Source organism: Struthio camelus, chromosome 1, assembly GCF_040807025.1.
Source record: "Struthio camelus isolate bStrCam1 chromosome 1, bStrCam1.hap1, whole genome shotgun sequence".
NCBI lineage: Eukaryota > Metazoa > Chordata > Aves > Struthioniformes > Struthionidae > Struthio > Struthio camelus.
Window position 1 is genome coordinate 140547178 of NC_090942.1, and position 23093 is coordinate 140570270.

The 23093-nt window shown below is 39.7% G+C and overlaps 1 protein-coding gene across 7 annotated transcripts in view; it reads right to left on the minus strand.

Annotated features, from left to right (window-relative positions):
• The window catches only part of EGFL6 (EGF like domain multiple 6), a 57904-nt gene that overhangs the window by 26185 nt on the left and 8626 nt on the right, over positions 1-23093 (minus strand). For 6 of the 7 annotated variants that reach the window (XR_011136384.1, XM_068919844.1, XM_068919865.1 and 3 more), the window contains 5 exons: positions 19048-19167; positions 15696-15815; positions 14277-14411; positions 12372-12494; positions 3544-3864 (listed from right to left, as the gene is read on the minus strand). Coding sequence is in view for 6 of the 7 variants with exons in the window: in XM_068919844.1 (XP_068775945.1) it covers positions 3544-3864; positions 12372-12494; positions 14277-14411; positions 15696-15815; positions 19048-19167 (819 nt within the window). In the remaining variant the exon portion in view is untranslated. Of the gene's footprint in view, positions 1-3543; positions 3865-12371; positions 12495-14276; positions 14412-15695; positions 15816-19047; positions 19168-21644; positions 21666-23093 lie in introns of those variants that run through there. The other variant, XM_068919890.1, reaches the window with a different exon arrangement.

The window sequence follows — 23093 nt, forward strand, 5'->3', positions numbered from 1 at the left end:
TAATGGAGTAACAGTGATAACAGTATTAGTTACTAATATTTAATTACTTAGCTACTAATAACTATTAACATTACCTAGTAGTACTATGCCCCTAAAAATAATAGACCAATGATATTCTTCTTGCAATTCTGTTTGGAAGGAAAAAGTCTTGACTCTGCACAAATCAGAACAATGGGAAAACACGCTCTTGCTGAGGGTAAATATTCCTTCAGGTTCCACTAGCGTTTTACAATTAATTAGTCAATCTTTTTGAATCCTTCCCAGTGTAAGCACGTTTAGTTGAATATATCCGGTAGTACCAGCGCAAGTCAATTCATACCATTCTCTTTGCACACTGAAGCTTCCCATCAATTTGCCTTCAGGAAGAAGCTTGAATACATGAGACCCACGGGCTTAAGAAAAGTCACCATATATATTGCAACTGGCTTCTGTACACTTTCTCCATACTTCCTGCAAAACTGTGGTTGGCTTGGTACGATTTAACATGACTGGGCTGAGTTGTAGTCTTCTACAGGATAGTATTTTAGTAGAAAAGTGTGTGAAACAGAATTCTCTAACAGTAAAAACATGAGACTGGCCATCAGAAAACCTGGATTTTACTGCTTCTTGTGACAGAACGGAGGCAAGCCTCTTAATACTTTTGTCTGAGACTCCCAAATGTACTTGGCAGTGCCAGAATGGTAAAGCTGAACCCTGAAGGTAGCTTGCCATGCAGGGGAAACTTCCGCTCTACTTTGGCTTCAGCTTCTGCCCTTGCTACCTTTTTTAGGTCAATGATTAATGAAGAGATTCCTCAGAAGCTGGGTGGAAGGCTGCCTGAGCTTGACAGGAGTGAAAGGCTGAGCAAAGAAGGATGGCTTAGGTGAATATGGTGTGACTGGCCAGAGGGAGAGTGGTTTTCTGCACACAGGAACCTCAACTTTGGAGGCACAGCAGCATTAGCTAGAAACTTTTCACAAAGAGCAGAGCTGGTTAGAATATAGCCTGGAGGTTAGGACACTCATTGGAGCAGGTGAGGTGCGTTGAAGCCCCTGCTCTCTGTACAGATTTTGAATACGGGGGTCTCCTGCCTGCCAGATGAGCTTCCTAATTTTTCAGATGGAACCATGAACATAGCTCCTCCGGCTGTTTTTTGTTTGTTTGTTTGCTTTTCTTTTTTCTTGAGCGTCTTGCTATTCTCTGTTTGGTGTTGGTCTGTATGCATCCAATCACCTCCTACCTCTGATAGTCATAAAGTCTGAGGAGGGCTCTGAGTATAATCAGCAATATTTGTCTTTCCCTCACTTTGGTAATCCCACCCTGGGCTTTTCTTCTTGTGCAAGGAAGAGCTTGAAGCAGTAAGTCAGTTCTGAGTATTTTCAGCGTTTGTTCTAGTTAAAAGCTGACATGCTGAAACATATTTTTGCATATGGCTAGGTGGTAGCTGTTCTGGTACTTTGGAAATGTCACAGATTCCTGAACTGTGAGCTTGTGTGTTACAGTACCAGAGAGGCATCTCATTGTCTTTCAGGATGCTGGTCTATGCACACTGGATACCACTATTTTCTAAGCTATTTTGAAATGCCCAGTTGAAAGCATAGAACAAATTATAGAATCATGGTGGTTGGAAGAGACACCCGGAGGTCACCTAGTCTGACCTTCCAGTCACGAGGCCGTGCAGGGCCCTGCTCAGTCAAATTTTGAATCTCTCTGAGGATGGATATTTCACAGCCTCACTGGACACCTGTACAATTTTTGACCACCTTCATGGTAACATTTTTTTCTCCTTATATCTAATCAGAATTTCCTTTGTTCCGACTTGTATCCCTTGCTTCTCATCCTATCGCTGCGGAATTTTGAGAAGAGACGGGCTGCATCTTCTCTATAATCTCCCATTAGATAGCTGAAAACAGCTCTAAGATCTCCCCTTAGCCTTCTGCTCTTACGGCTGAACAAACCAGTTGTCTCAGCCTCTCCTCGTACGTCACATGCTCCAGTTCCCTGACCTTGGTGAACCGCTGCTGGACTCACACCAGTATGTCAATGTCTTTCTTGCAACGGGGAGCCCAAACTGGACACAGCACTCCAGATGTGTTTTTGCAAGTGCCAAACAGAAGGGAAGAATCACTTCTCTTTACCTGCTGGCTACCATCCTGCTCATGCAGCCCAGGATGCTACTGGCCTTCATGTCTGCAAGAACATACTGCTGGCTCATGTTCAGCTTGTTATCTAACAAGACCACTGGGTCCTTTTTCTGCAAAGCTGCTCTCTGGCCAGTTGTCCCAAGCCAGTACTGTTGCATGAGGTTTTTCTATCCTTTCGCATTTGCTTTTGTTGAACTTCACGAGGTTCCTCTCAGCCAATTTCTACAGCCTGTCCAGATCCTTCTTAATAGCAGCCCTGCCCTCTAGCATATAGATCACTCTCCCCAGTTTGATACTGCCAGCAAAACTGAAGCATGCTATAGACAGTTACTGCTGTTAATATCTGCAGGATGGCAGGAGCCCTGTGAACAAACTCCTGACTTCAGGCTAAGTATCAGCTCTCTAGCATAATTCTGTGCAGCAATATTAGGTTATATCCGCAGTCTGAACTGCAACGAATACCAAATACCAAATGGCCAAATACCATGGAACATCAAAAGAAAGCAATTTTAGGAGAAGAGTGCCATAGGCAAGGAAGCTTGTATTTTCAAAAGTATTTAGCTGAATAACTACATTTGTTCTTGGCCTTCTTACAGTAGCAATACAACAGTCCTTTTGTTCTGGCAGCCTTTAAAATGACCTTTCCTTTAAAAGTATTACGTGCCTGTGTTTTTTTGAATCAAAGAGCAACAATTCGAATGCTAATTTAAAATTCATTTATGTTCATTAACATTATTATGAAACATGATGCATAATTTTAATCACCATGGGATAGTCTTTATTATTTTCCTATACTTTAGAAAAGAGAAAGTATAATGAAAAAACTATTTGCAGGGTATACTTTTCACATTATCTATGCTTTAGCCACCTTGAAGAATGTTTGACTGAGCCAGATGTATTAAAATATAATTAAAATGCATTTGGAAACTTTAAACAACAAGGCAAGAAATTATATATCTTAAAAGATAATAACTGAAACAAAACACCTGAAAGCAGACTGAGGCAACCCTATGTCAATCTTCCCAACAAATGACTAGTGTCACAAATTAAGCAAGCTACCTGCTCAATTACCATCATATGCTTTAAATCTGAGAATGTCCTTCAGATAAGCTCTCTCATTTAAACAAACGAGATAAAAAACTCTCTTTTCGATTCATGACTAATTATTTTTTCTGATAGGAATGACAGGAATAGAAGCAGCGGTGCCTATTAAATGATCTATATTACTAGAAACACAAGTCTGTGTTTTTCCTCTGAACAGTTTGCACTATTTAGGATGATGAATACGCCTGTCGTGAATCAAAGCCAATTCCTGTCTTACTCATAATAAAACAGCACAATGCCCTGTTTCCGTGGGGTTTCTGTGAAGAAAATATATTTTTACAACAAAACCCATATAAAAAGTGATGAAGAAACTTACAAAAGACATCTCCTCTAAGGCTTTGCTCATGGTCAATCTGATTCTCAAAATCTTCTTTCTCCTCTTCTGCCTCTTCTGTCTCCTCTTCTCTAGTAACTTCAGTCTCTTCCTCAGCATAGCTCTCACCAAGATAAACACCACCCTTATAGTCGAATGACTGCAAGTGGGTCTTAGAAGCTGGTGTCATGGCTGGTTCTGGGATCACATTCTTGATTGCTTCATGTTTTTTCACGCTATTTTTATGTGCAAGAAGTTTCTTAATTGTGTCCTTAACTGCTCCAGGGATTCTTGGAATTTCCTTCACTGACTTCTCAGGGATAACTAGAATCAACAAGAAAATGCTAAACATTCATCTGAAGAATCAGTCAGTAAACATAACATTTATAAAGGGCACCATGCAGTCCTTTAGAAACTCCAAAGACCTACTGAGCCAAATTCTCTACTGTTAGATGTTAAGTTCAACTCTTCTCAGAACTGAATCTACAGGCAGTAGCTATGCATTTTAGCTATGTCGTATATACAACCTGCTGTTGTAGTAAAAAGGCAAAAGCAATCTTCTCTAATAACCTGAACTGGCCTCCTGTGTAACATAGGCCAGATAGCCCTTTATATTAATTATTTTTTACACTTGAGCTTGGAAAAGTTTTTTAGCCTTTTTCAGTCTGTGGGCTACTAGAAATTGTCCACAGAGATGTGATTCCCTACATAACAAATGTCAGCAGTGAGCGTTTTTTCCTATCTATCTGTTGTGAACTCCACTGACCTAACGCTCCTTTGCACCACATGCTGAAAGCCACTGAAATAGAGCATATTTTGAAAAGAGATACATCAAGTTGATCTGTTGCATTTCATTTAGTTTTCAGGGATATTTAGTTCTAAGGGATAAACCTCAAAATTTTGGAGAGGCACTCAAGAACTCCAAATTATTATCTTTTTGCAACTGCCTGGTGGACTAAAACAGAAATGTTCTACTTTGTCAGTTTTTTAGTATTTTATGATTCCTCTTGGCCACAAAATTCTAAAAGGAAAACCAACTTTTTAGTATCTTGCAACTTTTGACCCTGCTCAGAAACACAGAGGCTGCCAAAACAGAAAAACTTAAGAGTGGGGTAAAAGTCAACCAAGATTGTTCAAATCTATAAAACAAAATAAATAAATTTGAATTTTGAGTTTTTCTCACCCTTGGTCCTTAATCAAGTGAAGCCAAATGTCTTCTATATCCCAGCATAAAACTTCAAAACATCAATGGTAAGATTCCTAAATGACATTTTTATATTTACATAGCAGGGCTGATTTTCACATCGTACTCTCCTTGTCAACATACTGAGGTCCATGACGTAAGCCTTTTATTTCTTTTTAAATTGCATTATGCTCCTTTACTATCATTAAACTATGTCAGAATGCTGGAATGAGTGACTTTTTTCTTAAGAACCCTTTGGGACATACACCTATAGGGACACAGGGCACCAGGAATGCTTTTACACCAATGACGGTACGCAGTAACAGTACAAAGGGCGTCTAGAAAAAGGATGCTGGTTGGCTGTTCTACACGAAGATAGGAAAATAATCAGTTTTCATGACATCAGGAGAGATTTCTGTTAGATATTATGAAAAACTTTGCCATTATCGGAGAGTAAAACACAGGAGCGAGCCACTTAAGACTCTGAAATACATCACTGTAAGTTTTTAAAAACTGTTAAGAGTAACATCTGTCATGAATATGCTGGATTAGATATGCTTCAGAGAAAAAGAATAGACCAGCTGATATCTTTTAGTCCCTTTCAGATGTACTTTTTATTATCTGGCAAAGAACGCTGGCCGTTTCTGCTTATGGCCAAGTCGTAACTGAGGGTTAAACCTGGGCCTACTTTTGATCAGCTCATTCAAGATGGGTGCATAGTACAAAGCAAACTGAAAGGAGAAACCATGGAAGTATTGCAGCTGCTGCTTCTTATATCTGACCAAAAACTGAGCAATACTACTGTCCCAAAACTAAGTCTGGTAGCGTTTGTGTGACAACTATGCAAATTTTAGGAAAGACCTCAAGCGTGACCAGTTCTGGTTTACAAGATAATTCACTTCCACCACAAAGTTTCTGCTAGAGTTAATGAAGTCTCTATCTGCCATAGCATTAGAGCTACCGAGGAAGACAGTGTCCTTGCGGTTTAAAGTCCAGGCAGAAGACAATGAGGCTTTGAAATCAACTCAGGATTTCATGACTGCTACGACAGACAAGTCAATATGGTATGTTTCTTTTCATATAAATAAAGAGGAGCAGAAGAAAAAAAAAATCAGTTAATATGAGTTAATAAAAGTGACATGTAATCCAGAAAAAAGAGGGGAAAGTTCCCTAAATTTTATTCACTCTTAGATAATGTAATTGTATTAGCGTGAATTTGTCACATTTTAGTTAAGGCAAATGCAACTACATTTTCTATTTAGTATCCCAGGGGCAAAACCAAGCTCTCTTGGTGTGCCTCCTGGGGCATTCAGATTTTTTGAGGCTCCAGTTTCAGGTATAAAGTAAATGGATGCCAATAAAAAAATAAAAATAGATCGAAATTGAGGATTTTGTTTTTCTTTTCCTTTGGATAAAAATTGTGCTTAGCTTGCCACATGCCTGCAAGTAAACTCTTTACTAATAATCCAGTAAGCAAGCCTTTCCCCTGGAGGATAATGTTATGAGTGATGTACTGTATGATTTAGCTGCTGTGGTTCTCTGAGCCTAAATTCAGAATGCAGCAATAAAAAATAATACGAAAATTTCATTCCAAACAAATTTCTTCTTGACAATCAGTAACATGAAACATCAGGCTTTTAATAAAGAAGCTATGGAGGTTTTCAAGTCAAGACTGCCTAGCAAACCGGAACATCTGCTCTTAGTTTCTGCTTTGAAGTCTTCCTACTGAAATGAAAAATTCTTACAGCTCAACATAATAACCTTTCCGGTGTCAGAAAACCAATCTCCTCATATGTGCAGAACCAAGCAGTGTAGAAAATCAGCTGACAGAAGTGATAAAAACGTGTGGATGAATGTGTACAGTCTGCACGTGCCTGCAGACTTTAGTTTGCTCCTGTAATATGAAAATCTGAACGTTCACGCTTTATGTCATGGACAAAGCGGGACGAGGCACCAGGTAGATTTTAAAGAATATCACCAGTATCCTTCTAATCTGAATGCAGTTTTAGACTAGCCTGCGGTGTGAATTTAAGGCTTTTATCCATAAATTGCAGTAGGAATTGTCTACTCTATAGGACAGATGACCTTAAACAGTCTGTTCTGTAGAACCCACTTCCTGTGGACCTGTGTGAATGAACAGCTCGACTTCTCTGACAGTCTGGGATGCTATGGCTGAGACAGTGATTTTTTCAGTTCTTTCCCCCCCTGACCATACAGGTGTTGCTCACAAACATTCATGCATTTATCCATCCGTATGATTGTGTAAACAATTTTAAAAAATTAAATGTAGTCCATTTCATCACAGCCCTTTATGCACCTTCCATCTGGAAACATGTAGATTAAGGCCTCCTGTTCTCACACAGTTTGTATTTACAACCCTCGTATGACAATGTCCCAGCTTTTCAAGATATTTCAATTATTTGATTCAGGAAGAACTAAAGCATGAGGTGGAAAAACAATGGCAAACGGTGGCTGAAGAGTAAAAGAAAATCTTTCCTGTCATCCAGTTTCACTGCAGGATTACCAGACCACAGAAATGGCTTGGTATAGGATGTCTAATCACTGAGTTGTGAAAGTTGAGCTGGAAAAAATGTATAGAGAACAGATGCCAACCTCTTGTCTCTGTGCTGTATGGTGTGAAGGGCAATACTCTGGGGACGACACAGAAGAGGGACAGCTAGTACTCTGCTTTCCTCCCATGTGCCATATGACCACAGCTGGCACTGGCTGAGGCTCTGAACTTAAGAGGATTGCAATAGGAGACAGCTTACTCTGCACTCTAACAGGCACAGCATTGCTTCCACCTTGACACCTAGCATTGCTACCACCTTGACACCTAGCACGTTTATTTAGAAATCTGATAAGAGACAAGCCTAGGAGACTGGATTACAAAATACATTCGTAGCTTCTGCCTATAAGTTAGAGAGGGAAAGAAGGATACATATGATTCTGTAGACAAGCATTTACTGTGGTTATGTAGAGTCTGTAGATCTGAGCAAAGACGAAATCAGCAGGACACAGTTTGAGAAGTTATTCTAAAAAGTTATAGAATTCACAATGAAGGATGCCAATTCAGAGAGCCATAAGAGATTCAGCAAGTCTGATTAGTTTAATGTATCGTAGATTCTAGAGAAAGGCTATTATTCTCTTTTAAGCATTATGGAATATCATCTAACAATATATATACATTCTTTGTTGTATTTCTAAAATTCTTACCATCTTATTTGGGGAAGGATGCTTAAAGAAATCAGGGCAAGTCCCTCACAATGGACTGTGCTTAATATAAGACTAAAACAAGCAGCAGTATTTACAGTAGGAGAGGTGGGATGACAAAAACCTAAGTGTTACTCATTAAAGGACAACAGCAGTACCAGGTATCCATATTGAACTGAAACATAAAAATATTACCAGTGATATGACCAGAATGGCTTTTTAAGCTTTGAAATTTTATGATGTCAACACCAACTTTTCTCAGAATTGGCAAGTTAACAGGACAGCAAAACTACATACGGGTTTTAGGGGTTAATCTATGAGCAAAAAGGAAACTAAGTACTATAAGAGGGACAAAGAGAATTGCCATGACTTTGTATTGCCATGTAAATATTCAGCAAATCATAACAAAAGATAAGCTACGTCTCCAGATGGGCAATAAAAAGAAAGGACCATTGCTGAGCTCTTACCATAATATTCTTCAGAGTGACGCCTGAAGATTTTAAGTTAGTACCACTTTTTCATATTACTTTGCACCTTCCTACAAAAAAAGTGAATTAAGAAGAGGTTCATTTTTCCTCCATGACATCCTAATTGCTCATGGAAGCCTGTGGGACTTTATTCTTAAATAAAGGCTGGAATGCACATAAAAGCATGTCGTGAAGGAAATGTGTTTTTTCAATGCACAATAGGAAATCATGAAACGCATGAATCTGAGAAAAGCAACAGATCGTAGCAAGATAGAGGCCAGATATGGAAATAGCTAGGACCCTTTTAGGAAGCATTTGAAAGGTCAACCTCTATAGCTTCTCAAACGAAACGTGTGTTAGAGGCAGTTCAGAAATACGCTCTGTTACGTCACGCATATCTGAGAGCTGAATGGCAAAAGGGTGCCTGAACCACCCCCCCCCCCAGCTCATATTCATACCAACAGCACTGTTTGCAGCCTGATATTTTAGCAGCTTTCTGCTAAGTCAGTATATTGATATACAAATTAAATAAACAACTTCCTCCACCTTCTGGACAAACCTGGATTTTACGTTACTTCTCTTGTTAAGTTATTTGGCAGTATGAGGAAATTTAGCCTCAGAAGTCTCATTATAAACAATGTGCTTAGTTCCTTTAGTAATAGTACTCTGAAAATTAAACTATATATTAGAAATTTTTTCATTTGTTATGAAAAGCTAATTCTGCTTCCACAGTAACCAGTTTGCAATATTCTTGAGACAATTGCTATCAAGATGCTAACGAATACCTCTCCCCATCCCATGTGAATAATTACATGCAGTACTAAGGGTGTATTTGAGAAGCCTTTCTTCTAGATGCCACACGGCCCCAGCTACAACTGTTGGGAGTGGGAACGGACTGCAGGAGTTGCATCCATTGCCACCAAAAGAAACGTTGTCCAACCACAGTCTCAAATTCCCAAATTCACAGGATGGCATCCTCATCCTGTTAAAGCCAACAGCAAAAACTTCCTCTGACTTCAATAAAGCCAAAGTTTTTCCACAATTGCTTTATGACATGGAGAACACTTAGCATTTCAGTGTAAAGTGGGACATCTAATAGGTATTTTTGTCAATATTTGAACAAACATTTTATCTGACAGCAAAGCTCATGTCCTGCCCCCATCAGTTATACTGATCCAACTTTTTCTAGGGAGGTAGTATGAACCAACCATTGAAATAGTCTGTGTTAAAAGAACCTCCTCCCCTTCCCCAAAGAAAGGAGGAGTATGCGTGGGAATTGCCACCAGAGAAACCAGTCTCTTTTTAGCACCACGGCTTTTCAGGTTTTACCTATCATTGACTTTGTATTTTTTCTTCCCCTCTATTGCTATACTCACCTTTCCAGTTAGATGCTTGCTTTTTTCCTTTATGCCTATGGCTCTGCTTTCTCTCATTACTGTGCATTATTTCTTTTATCCTTGCTTGCATTTAGTCCATTTAGTCTTCTACAATTTTTAAAAATGCACAGCTTATTCCTCTTTTAAACAGCTAATGGACTTCAATCATTAGAAATATGACATCAGGAAGTGTACAGAGAGAAAAAAACAACTTAACAGAAGATCTCCATCTTCTTGTTGGCATTCCTATCTCCAACATTGATTTTTGTATAGGGCTAGACATTGAAGAACATGCCATAGCATCTCCACACGCCAAAATATTTCCTTTGATCATATTTAAGGAAGTATTTCTGCTGAACTGTTTCTGCTTGAGGAAAGAATATTTTTTATGTAGACTTGGTCAAAAAGATTTTCCTTTGAAATGTTCAGCTCCTCATTAAAAAGAAAAAAACTCCCCAAACCCAGACCTTTTTACTCAGAGATGTTTTTGGTTAACGTTTCAGTAACGGTACACTTCATTTTAATAGAACCATATGAAGTATATGTCATGTTGGTTTGCTTTGATATTCCTCCAGGCCTCAAGCCACGCTGCATCTCTTCCATTGTAATATACTGCAGTGATATATCACAAGGGATGTGTAAAGCAACTGAACAGTGCATCTGACCATAAGACATCTTCTCGATAGCTCTGATGAGGCAATTTGTTTCCAAATCAAACTAATCAGTACGAGACAGGTTTTTATGTGTTTAGTTCCTCTGATTAAAAGTCAGTATTTTTTATTGGAAACAAACTTAACAGAAGTTTAACTTGGGATAAATCTCTGAGTTTTTTTTTGTTTTTTTGTTTTTTCCAAAATAAAGTTTTAGCCCTGCTTATGTATCGAGTTCTTTTGGTTTTGTGTTTAAAATATGGTAACATGCCCAAATTATACTGTGACAGGTACTAAAACGAATTTCAAATAATAAAAATATATTGAAACTCTCCACTGGGTCTCTCTCTTTGTGTTTCACTAGATTATCCTAAGTTTTAGACCATACTTGATAAGCTACATTTGCATAACTCAGAGAGAAATTATGCAACATTTAAAGTTGTTATCTCAATGCAGCAGTCAATGCATGGCAACACACAAGAGAAATTGCAACAAACCCCACCATACTCGGAGTAGAAGAATAAACACATAAAACTTTTAAGCCTGGAAGACTAATACATTTTTCTATGAGTTTTATCAGTATAAGATAGCACAACAGCATATATATGCACAGTGTTAGCATAGCACTGTGAAGCTCTTAATCTAAAAAATGATTCTATCTGATCTATCTGAATCTATCTGATTGAAATAATGTTTTTGTTTGACCCTGGCAAGGACCCCGATGGAAGCATGCGATTTAAGCTGGCCCGAATTTTACCTGATGGAAAATATGTCAGTTGGAGATGATGGCTAGGGATAATAACAACATACCCTACACGAGCTTTAGATGCTAAGTACATTCTTGTAATATACAAACACAAGATGTAGAACAAGTCAAACCTGAGATCCAAAGGCTACAAATGCCTTTAGAGTTGGAATGTGCCTATACTGGCTGGATATATTTAATATTAAATGCAGAGAGAATAATGGTTGATAAATTATCATACAGATATAATGCTGTTTCATATACAGGAAGTGTCAATATTGATGCAATATTGGAAGTTTCAACTACTATTACAATGGAAATAGAAACACGAATAATACAGATAGTTACAGGTTTGAGACCATGAAGAACAATAATAATTGCATATTTGATCACAAAGATTAAAAGAATTACTTGAATAAGACACAAGGAAAAGGATTACATACTGGACTTGATTTGCTAAAGATAAGAGCTTTTAAAATATTTTCACAACATCTTTTATTCAGAAAATTTGAGAAATACTTACTTGGATGTTCTCCTGAGGAAAACATCTCCAATGAACTTGTAGGATAAATCTCGCCCGGATTTAATAAAGATATTTAATAAAAAGATTAATTTAAGATATAAAGACAAGAGCAGCCTTTCCCATCTTCCTTTCTGGAGGGCCATTTTCAGTTAGAAACTGGCAAGAACATCTTTATAGGAAGTCTTTAATATAATATGCCAGTAAATAGATTCAAACAAAATCAAAATTATAAGTAAAAATAGTTTAGCATAGAAGTCATGGCACCTTCCTCCCTTCCCTCCCTCCCTTTAAGTTTGCTTGAAACTGTTTTGAGTTTACTGAGTTTGCTCGAAATTCCTCTGGAAGGGAACAAACAGCCCTCCAAGAGGCTAGCCTTGAAGTTCGAGGGACATATACAGTAGACTTTTTAAAGCTATTTCTCCGTTTCTTGAGGCCAAATTCTCTTCTCTGTTCTACTTGTGGTTCCTAACACCTGGGGCTCATAGGCAGAATGAATTTGAGCTAATAATACTTGTACTAACTATGACTTGTGCAATACATTACTTCAGGGAGAGGTTTGCCTTGGTTGGTATAGCAGCACTGTTCAGCACTGTTCTAGAAAACTTCTTATATCTATCCATTAGTTATTGGACAAAAGCAATATAATACTGTTCCTGGCATCCAGTGGTACTCACCAGAACAATCAAATCCACTTCCTCGGTAGCCCTGTTTACATTTGCATTTGAAGGATCCCTGTGTATTGAGGCACTCTGCATGGACGTTACACTTGTGTGTATTTGCCACACATTCGTTTACATCTACAGAAAGATATAAATGCTTTAGTGAAAACCTCATTGAAACCCAAGCTTCATGACAGCCTGTCTGTGCCCGTTATCTGTTTCCAGGAATTGTAAGCACTAGTGTTAGACCAGAGACCATCTGAGGCAGAAGAATTCACACAAGGAGAGATTGCTTAATGTCCAGCTGCAGTTGCACAACTGCATACGCATCCATGAAAAATGTAGAGCGTCCTAGTAAAGACAAAATGTATTTTACTGATCTTGCGAATGAGAACAGGATTCAGGTTATAGGTTGTATACACTGTTCTATTAACAAAATGCAAAAGGCACCAAGAGAGTAGGAGTGATATCAATGAAAAAATTACTTAGTCACCATATCTGCCCCTCACTTTCACTCACTCTAGACAAAATTTTATTGAAAGTAATACTGGGCAGGCCAAGATCTTGAGATCTTCTACTTCTAACATTCTAGGCATACATATGATGCCTAGAATGATTAAAAAAAGCATTATTAGGAAAAATTCAGTAGAAAATATTGGCAATCAAATGTACAGACATCAAAAGTAACTGATCTTAATCTCCTTTTCCATTTGATTTGCTACATCACAAAGATTTTTCCGATTTCTCCCACATGAGGGAGCCAAGTTGTTGCACAAATGTTTGCACTATTTGTGTTTTATCCAAATTGCTTCATTTTCAGAAACTTACAAATCTTCTGCATCATGTAGGTCAGCTAGGAGACAGGTAGAAGGAAGACTCCCTCAACGAAATGGCATGTCTGAGAGTGAGATTCAGGTTTGCAGACAAAATCTTGACTACTGAGACACTTCCATTTTTCCCCTCATGCACACATTTGGTATCAGAGTATATATATTTTTTTCTTTTTTAAATTCCCAAGTTTACATAAAACAGGAAACTCAAACTTCAGCCTCCAAATCCTGCCTTAAAAGCTCCCCCCACCTTGACTCCTCACTTCAAACAAATAAAACAAAAAAAAATTAATTCTCTTATTAATTCTCTTTTGTATGCACTTGTATCCAACCCTTTCAGGCCCTCAGCTAGTGGACTGCTTGAACAATACTTTTCTGTCTGCTGGATTAACTTATACTTGCTCCTCTTCCACCATTTAGCTAATGGGTTGAAACAGGAGTAAGGGTGTTTTGACGTTTGTTTTACCATCTGGACACGTTAAGATAACTTATTGCCTATATTTATTTTTGCTTGGGAGAATCTTAGACATGCAAGAGAAACCTGAAAAGTAATTAAAATCTATTATTTTCATACAGCTTTTTTTCTTTTTTTGAGGTTCAGTACTGTCCATCCAAACAACTGTTTTTACAGTAACGTAGCAACTTGATTCACATGGCTGACTGACTACATACAAAAGAAAAAAGACTGTAGGACTGCTTGTCCATCAGATTGGAAGTAAGGACAAAAAATTGTTCTTCACATAAACTCATACCAAAACTTGCACTTCCTTACAGTCAACTGTCTGTTGCATCTTTTTTTACATGGTGTTAACCATTGTATGTTTTTTTGAAAGAAGTGCCTAGAGATGACCTGGTACAATAAGGCAGTGTAATTTGCAAATACTAATGATTAGATCTTTCATCAGGCCACAGAGACTACCCAGAGAAAATTTCCAAGTGTCATAAAGAATACGCTTAGTGACAACTTTTATCCATTTCCTGAGCTAGTACCCCTAGACTTGGTCAAAACACTTAAGGCATGAAAGATGCATGGTATGAGAATGAAAAAAGAAGTTAATTAAAGAAGGAAAATTTATGGGCTAAATCTTACCTACACAGTTGTAATGGCCACTGACATATTTCAGTTCGTAACCAAGCTGACACTTGCAATAATAGCTTCCAAACGTGTTGACGCATCTGCGGTTGTAAGAGCAAACAGCTTTGCCAGTGGAACATTCATCAATATCTAGAGCAGGAGAACAGATGCTGGTCAGATCCATGGGAAGGTAAACTGAGAAAGCAAGAACTAGTTGGGATTTGCACAGGGATGCTTTGGTCTTTGCTATCACAAATTCTAAAAGCACTTGTTTAACAAAAAAAGCCCCATAACTGTCACACTTTGGGACACCTTTGCATGCAGCAATGTGAATGAAGCAACAGAACGCGAACTAACTTTATCGAAGATCTTGAGACCTGGCATGGTAAAAGTTAGGGCAACTGACAGCGGGAACCCTGGGAAAAATGATCTGCCCTAAGGTCACAGAACTGGGAAGCGAGGAACTAGGCAAATTCGACTCACGACTTCCTGAAAGAGGAAACATGACAGGGTAGTTTAAGCAAAAGTCCCAGAAACCTGTAACAAAGGGCAGCAGGGAACAGCAACAGCTCTTTCCACTGCATCTCTGCACTTTCCTGTGCTAGGCTAAGTCAGGAGACAGCAAGAAAGTTTCTAAGCTGTGAGCGCTCTGCCCAGTGAAATAGATGAAAGGGAAAGATGTTCTGGATGTTTGCTTTGTTGGGATGTCAAATTTAAAATAGCGCCAGTGATATCTGGCATCTGCTCCTCCCATGCCACTTTATGACACAGTAGTGACTTTGCACCACCACGTGTTCTCTGCTTCTTCAAATGGTCCCTACTTTGGAGGGTTTGTTTCACATCTACTGGGTTTTGAAAGAAGTTAATTTCAATACTAAAACAGGTACTAGTTTAGCATTGCATTACAATGCTGTAGTACTGTAACGTGGTAAGGTAAAACCAGTGTCACAGAACAGCATCTAGTGTTATCGAGTAATGTTTCTTTTCTCACAAGAAATCTCTAGGCAAAGTGATATCGAGGCTGCTATATTAAAATCCAGAAGTCAGTGTTTTGGTTCATCACAATACAAGAAAAATCCAACCAAGCACAACCCCAAAGTCCTACAACAACATAATTTCAGTAGGACAGCCTCCTGCAGGCAAAGCATTGTACCTAACAGCCTCAGAGAAACTGAATCTGTTAATGACTCCAAATTACATCAAAACACTTAGTTATTTATTGGGGATGAGACCAGCCAAAAACAGTTAAATGGTCAATGTTATGAGAACAGGTTATTAAAAAAAAGCATGCAAACTTCACATCACACTGCAAGCAACAAGAGGCTTTATTCCTGCCAGTGAGGATGGTAATCACTTATTACCCTTTTCCATATACTCAAAAGTTTTTTTGGTATCCTACAGAAAAGCAGCAGGGAGTAAGCTCTCTAACCATACCAATGCATGTTCTTCCATTCGGTCCCAGCTGAAGGCCACCTGATGGACAAAGACACCGTACCTCCTCTTGGACCTCTTCACATCCATATTGGCAATTTACTATGGTACATGTCCTAGAGCCTGAAAACAGTATTTAAAAAAGAAAAATAAAAGTCTAGGCTGGAATTACACAAGCTTTATTACTAAATTAGATCTGGATGAATACAGAAAATTAATCAGAAAAACAAAAATTCCTTTCATCATTCTCAATATTCATTAACCAAGCTATTCATACATTAACACATATATGAACAATACAATTCAGCAGTCCATGACATAGAGCTTAAACTTCCCTCCCCACCCTTTCACTTTGTTCTTTCTTATCTGCCTTTATTCCTTTTTTTTCTGCTCCCAGTTCTGCGATTTCTTACTATTATCTTTTAGATTCAAAGGGACAGAAGTGCTCAAAGTAGAAGAGATGGGCTTGTGACATTTTCCATCGTTATAGGCTGCAGCTTTGCCAAACAGAAAGCTTATTCAGTAGAGAGATTTTTTATTGTTTAACATTGAACATGCTAGATTTCTAGCATAGAATTTGATTTTAAAAGTTACTTAGCCTGATGGACCTACAAATCACCCTTTATTCTGAAATAAGTGATTAAGCTCCTTTATGGAGCAGATACATATAACTAAAGTCACCAGCCAGAACACAGATTTTGTTTACCATATATTGGTTAGGAGTGTGAATTATTGGAGATGACTTTGACTAGCCTCTAAATAGAAATATGGGGGTCTAGATCTCATCTGAAAGAACTGTGAGGCTAGAAAAGCCAGAGAAGCATTCTAAGTATGTAGAAACACATAACTAAAACCCTGACGACATCCAGAAGACATCATGCTACTGATGCTAGGGAGAGGAGAAGAGTCTGGAAGTGCTTACCTGAGGTTAGGCAAAGAAATTATTTTCTGCCACTTCACTACAGCTGCGTTCAGGGAAACAGAACTTTATATAGGTTCTTTGCAAGTGAAAAACCCAAAGCAATTGTCGATTTATTTGATACAGAAACAAACTGCAAGACCTCGAAAACCAGCTTGCTGCTTAAGATATGAATTTTATTTTACAATGTAGCATACCTATTGGCAGAAGTACCTCTGTTTTCAGAATTGCTTGTAATAACGTGGTGTATAGACAAGATGATGTTTGTGCAGGTGCATTTATAGCTACAGTTGTATTAACTGCTTAAAATAGATGGACTTCATCTTATTAAGGAGAGTTACATTAGAGAATTTGAGGCAAAAGGAGCAACTGTGCTTAACAAGTTTGTTTGAATAAAATAACGAGAATTTTACAGTTAGTTAAGTAAACCAGCATCTCATCTGAGTACAGACTTAGACTCCCATGTTGCTCGATGATAACTTAGGAGACTTAAGCCACAATAATTTCTACTTGAGTAAATAATTTATATTTCATTTCATAATCATAGTTTCTGCTTAAGAAAATCAAAGTACTTCAGAACTGGAAGGTGTTAGACAGGTAGAGTTAATGAAGCGCAAGCTGTATAAACAAAGGTTGTGTCTCCTTAACTAGAGCTGTGACGAATGAGAGCCTCCGTTTTACTGGAAACCTTGTTTTTCCTGAAACTTGTTTTTTCAGGGTTCTACCAATATTTAATTTGTGCAACATTGTTTCAGTACACTAAAGTCAAACACAGGCTTCAATGCTCACAGCTGCTCAGGCTATTTTCTCTTATATACTCAAAACTGGCCACTACTGCTGCTGAAAAATTCACACCGTCCCTTGCTTTTTGGGCTGGCACAAGAAAGACACAGTGCAGGAACAACCACTTGGCTTGACTGTGCCATTTCCTGAATTAGAAAACCAATCCTGAACTAAGACTACCTGAAAACTAAGCAATCAAAAACTGTTAATTACAGTCTGGATCTAGCTTTCTGGCTTGGCTTTACTGTGTGGCTGCAGAAAGCGGCCATGCTCAGAGCAGAGGGAGCGAGGGAAGGATGGGACAAAATAGAAACAGGTTGCTAGGATGAAAGGGAAGTCAGATAGGATGGTTTCTTTTGACCTTAATTGTGGCTTCTGCCAACTTCAGCTGTCCATAAGATAGTGGCCTTACTGAAAACAGCTCCATGATGTCAGCAGACACACAAGCTGTCCACAAAGGAATACCTATTTCTCAGAGATCTCAGAGGCCCCACAGCTGCTGCCTTCTGGAAAGTCCTGTCACGCAGAGTAACGCAGAGCTACAGCCTCTGAGCTCTGCTGCAGGGAAGGGGAAGCCTCTGAGACCTGCAGCCCTAGGCACTGTTTGCCACAGTTACAGCCTCCAGCTGCAAGAGACAGACCAGCAGCTCTGGCTGGAACTGCGGATCCTGCAGTCTGTAAGCTTTTGCTAAGGCTGAGCATTTCTCTGAGCATCCCTTGATTGAAAGCAAAATCACCAGATGGACACGCTGTCTGGTAAATAGATGTTTCCAAGGTTGGAGACAGAACCCTTTTGGAGTTTATTGTTCTCTGTTAAATCCACAAGAAATTGCCCTGCACAAGATGCACACCAGGGTTAATAGGTTTAGGACAGACCTCAAGCAGATTGTTCCACTGCTGCGACCAACTAGCTCTCTTGCCCAACTGATGTACCTGCTCCAGTCCAGCAGACTCCAGAAAGGACAGTCACAGCATTGCCTAGGGTTTTGTGAAAATTCAAAGCCAAAGTCTGTATGAAATAGCTCAAGTGAAAAAAATTTTTTTTCCAAACAAAACTGTCACTGAAAGATAAGAAGCTTCCTCAGGTCTGAAAAACTGGGTTGGCTACGAGAACAGAATGCTTTCCATCACATGCTGGCTTAAAGACAAGGAAAACTGGTAGAAATACAGTTTAGATAAGCCTCAGCTGAGTAGACAATTGTGTGTAAGAAGGGGATGGCAACTGTGGGAAGGATATCAGCACTCAGAGCAGCAATCAGGAATCACAGAAAGATACAGCAAGGAGTAATGGGATGAATTTCAGCACAGTAAAACACAGGGTATTCCAGTGCTTTGTTTGCAAAGATTCGTTCACCCTTACTCAAACAGATGAACGGGAAGGACCGTGCACCAAGGTTATACAAGTTGCCCTTCATCTGAACCAACACCAAAGGTTTTTATTTCCATAGGACAAAACTTTCTCTGAACACTAAAAATACAACTATGCTCTATTTTACTTTGTCCGTATATACCGTCAAATGAAAAGTCCCTCCCAGGTACTGACAGTACCTGAGAACTGAGGCATACCCTAAATAGGCTAGGGAAGAAACTCTGCTGTGATTAAATGTAATTAGATGATTTTGGTGCGTCTGTCCTATCAGCTTTGTTACTTACCTGCACATTTGCCATCTGGCATAAGCATGTACCCATTGAGACAATAGCATTTGTAGCTGCCATGGGTATTCATACATCTGTGTTCACAGGGACGTGGTTTCAGTCCACATTCATTCAGATCTGTAAAAGTCATTGAAATAAGTACTGGGTTTATACATACGCACACACACGTTACACACATACACACATCTTTTTTTCATACAGATAGGTTGACAATATTGTCTGCCTACTGCCTTATATTCCCCACAGTAATACTGCTTGGATGGAAAATGAGCCAGCCAGGTAGCAACATGAGAGTTTTGCACACCATCTGGCTGAGAAAAACTACAAAAACTAACGTACATAGTCTGTTGCACCTGAAAAACTAATGCAAACTCTGGCTATCTCTGCTAATTTGTTGGGAAGAGGAAGAGTGATGGGGAGAGAAATGCAGTTATAGTATTTTCTGGGAGTTATTTTTCTGAATTTCTCTGCTTCCAGTTGGAGATTTGGTCCTCCAGCTGACCTCTGTACTAGAACTGCTAAAGCATATACGAGTAAGAAGAACAAACCAGCCTGAGATAAAGTGAATCAAAGAGTCTTTTTCTAGGATACACCATGGCACCAATGTTATGAAGGCAAGGATCATCTAGCAGAGATGAAAAACAGTGTATAAGAATCACGTGACTTCAGGGATAAAAGGACTTTACCAAGCATCTCAACTCCTTCTCAAAATCCAAGATTTAAAAGGCTTTGGAAGAAGCTGTATCAGTTTCAAATTCCCAATAACTACCTTGCACAGGGAGAAAAACAGAATCCTAAAATCCTAAAAGGAAGTTCAATTTGTGAGGTGTAGGCACCACTGCTGACAATGGTATCGGTCATATCATAAAGCAACAATACCTGTGCTTGTGACTTCCGTGAACTGACACCTCTACCTCTCATATTTGAAACCTTATTAGTAAACAGACAGAACTCATTAACAAAATACACCAGTGTACACAGCCCATTCCACATGTTCAATGGCACACATGACCAGTGATATAATTTCAATAAATATACAACTCTCCAAGCACTGAGCTTACACAGTTCCAGTTCTAATGAGAAGCATTTCTTCTCACGTCTATGCAGCCTGCCTGCCAGAGAAAAAACAGGCCATTCAGCATGTAAACTTCATGGTTCTATGTGTGCAGAAGTATCTGTTACAGTTCAGGTGAGAAGAAGGAAGAAAAAAAAAGAAAAAACAGTTGCATTCTGTTACTTATAGATAGGGTCTGTTTGAAAAAACACAACCTATCAGCTTGCAGTCACACTGCACTTCTTATGCTACTGTGGTTCCACTGAATAACCAGGATTCTCATATCTGAAAGAAACTGGAGGGGAAAAAAGTTATTCTACTTTGGCCATAGATTTTTCAAAAGTGCCTAGCTCTGCCTATCTCGCACAATGCACAGTAGTGCAGAGATAGCGCACGCAGCTCTAAAAGAACTTACAGAGATACGGCTAATTAGGTCAGACTGAGTAGCAGACTAATACAGCTCCCTCATCTCTGTTACTTCAGTTAGCTCAGGTTGAGCTTGCTCAGCAGAGCATTTTGCTGTACGAACAGACCAAGGCTACATCTGCCTGTAAATTAAACAGTGGCTCTGAGCATTCCTTGGTGCTGACACGTGAGCACCTATATGCTCACTGTGCTGCTGCAATGGCCCCGGGACATTTCTGGCCCATGCCAGCCACCAGTTTCCCAAACAATTCCTGGCCATGCTTCAAAAGTTAGAACAAGCCGAAGAGCTAACAGGCACTTTGCATGTAGCGCCCTATTTTGGGGGCCGAGTTTAGTAGCTAATAGCATAGATGCTGGCTGCTCCATATCAGGCAGTTAGTGCCCAAAAGTGTTCTCAGATATGCTTCATTTACCGGTAAAGAGGTAGACTTAAGGATCTCAGAAAAAGCAGCTTTATCTCTGTCCAAAGAGAATTCCAGTCACGGATCTGTGTACTAGTGCTACACACTACATGCACAGTGACGCTGATGCATCTGAGGCTGGTCAGCATCATATCAGCTTATCTGATAATTTTGGGAAGCTTTATAGTTACTGACCTTGAGTTGTGCCTTAGTCATGAATGAAGGTCTACCCAGTGCTTCCATATAGCCTCAGACTTTGAATCTGTATGTACACAGAGTTGATCTGCTTTGCACAGAGGACATATCCCACACAGCTGGAGTAACTGCACAGGAAAGTCCCGCAAATTAGGCCCTTATCTGCTACTTTCAGGTAACTTAAGCTGATAAGTCATTACAGAGGTTAAACTTCAGAGGCTGAAGCCAGAAGCGGTACCTACATATTTATTAGGTATAACCAAGGCTGCTGTTTCACTTTCCTCTCTAGGGGTACTGAGGAGTTTCCTTGTAAGCAACATCAAAAGTGTGAAAGAAAAATGGGAGGAGTTTTCCAAAATATTTAAAAGGATAACTTCATAGCATGTTGTTTGAAGGGTATTACATAATAAATGGGATTATCTTAAGAAAATTCTGAAAAAATATGTTTTTAGGATGTTACGTCAACATTTTCAAGCAAAGACTGCAGCTGCTAAGGAAGGCAGCAACAGAAGACTTACACATTCATGTGGCCCTGATTTCATTCTTCCCCCATGGTGCCTGCAGCTCACTCATCCGCACTGCAGTATTTTGGCCTCTCTCCATGCACAGTAACCTGCTCCTTTCATCTGATCCAACACAGAAGTCTCATACGTTGGATGAGAAAAAAACTGAGTTGTCACTGATGTGTCTTAGCTGAAAAATTTCTATGGCTAACTAAGTTTATGAAGCTAAAGTGGTGCACTCAGTTACCGAATATGCAGTTCTGAAGACTCCCAGTTCTGTATTCTCAAAAAATACTATTCAGTATATGCAAACAAATGACATTGGCCCAGGCAACTTGAGAAATTACATGTCTAGAAATCCTTTCTGAGAAGAAAGACGGTAGTTATTGAACTAAAATGGGTTCTGGATTCAAATGACAGCTTTTCAAGGAATTTCCTATATAATCTCTCTGTGCCTTTATCCTCTGCCTACGAATGAGACTGTCACCAGTCTGCAGGAGATACATGATGTAGGTTGAAACTTCTGCACACTGAAGGAAGTCGAGGCAAGTGCAGGGTCCTGCACCTAGGGAAGAATAACCCCAAGCACCAGGACAGGCTGGGGGTTGACCTGCTGGAAAGCAGCTCTGCTGAGAAGGACCTGGGAGTGCTGGTGGACAACAAGTCAACCATGAGCCAGCAGTGTTCCCTGGTGGCCAAGGAGGCCAAGGGGATCCTGGGGTGCATTAGGCAGAGTGTTGCCAGCAGGTCGAGGGAGGTGATCCTGCCCCTCTCCTCAGCCCTGGGGAGGCCTCCCCTGGAGTACTGTGTCCAGTTCTGGGCTCCCCAGTACAGGAGAGACATGGCACTCCTGGAGAGAGTCCAGCGGAGGGCTGCAAAGATGAGGAGGGGACTGGAGCCTCTCTCATATGAGGAAAGGCTGCGAGAACGGGGCCTGTTCAGCCTGGAGAAGAGAAGACTGAGAGGCGATCTCATCAATGTCTACAAGTCTCTGAAGGGGGAATGTCAAGAGGATGGGGCCAGACTCTTCTCCGTGGTGCCCAGTGACAGGACAAGAGGCAATGGGCAGAAACTGAACCACAGGAAGTTCCGCCTGAACATGAGGAAAAACTTCTTTCCTGTGAGGGTGACAGAGCACTGGAACAGGTTGCCCAGAGAGGTCGTGGAGTCTCCTTCCTTGGAGATGTTCAAAACCCGCCTGGAGGCGATCCTGGGAAATATGCTCTAGAGGACCCTTGTTGAGCAGGGGGGTTGGACTAGATGATTTCTAGAGGTCCCTTCCAACCTCAACCATTCTGTGATTCCGCAGAGCTTGTATCTTCAGCATGCTAGACAAGTGCCTTAAACTCTAAGCTCTTTAAAAATAGGAAAGCAAGATTTTCTTCTTTCTATAGAAGAGATCAGAATCCTTCACACAAGGTTAGGGGGCAGAACACCAACAGTCTGTCTTCTGGAGTGGTATCA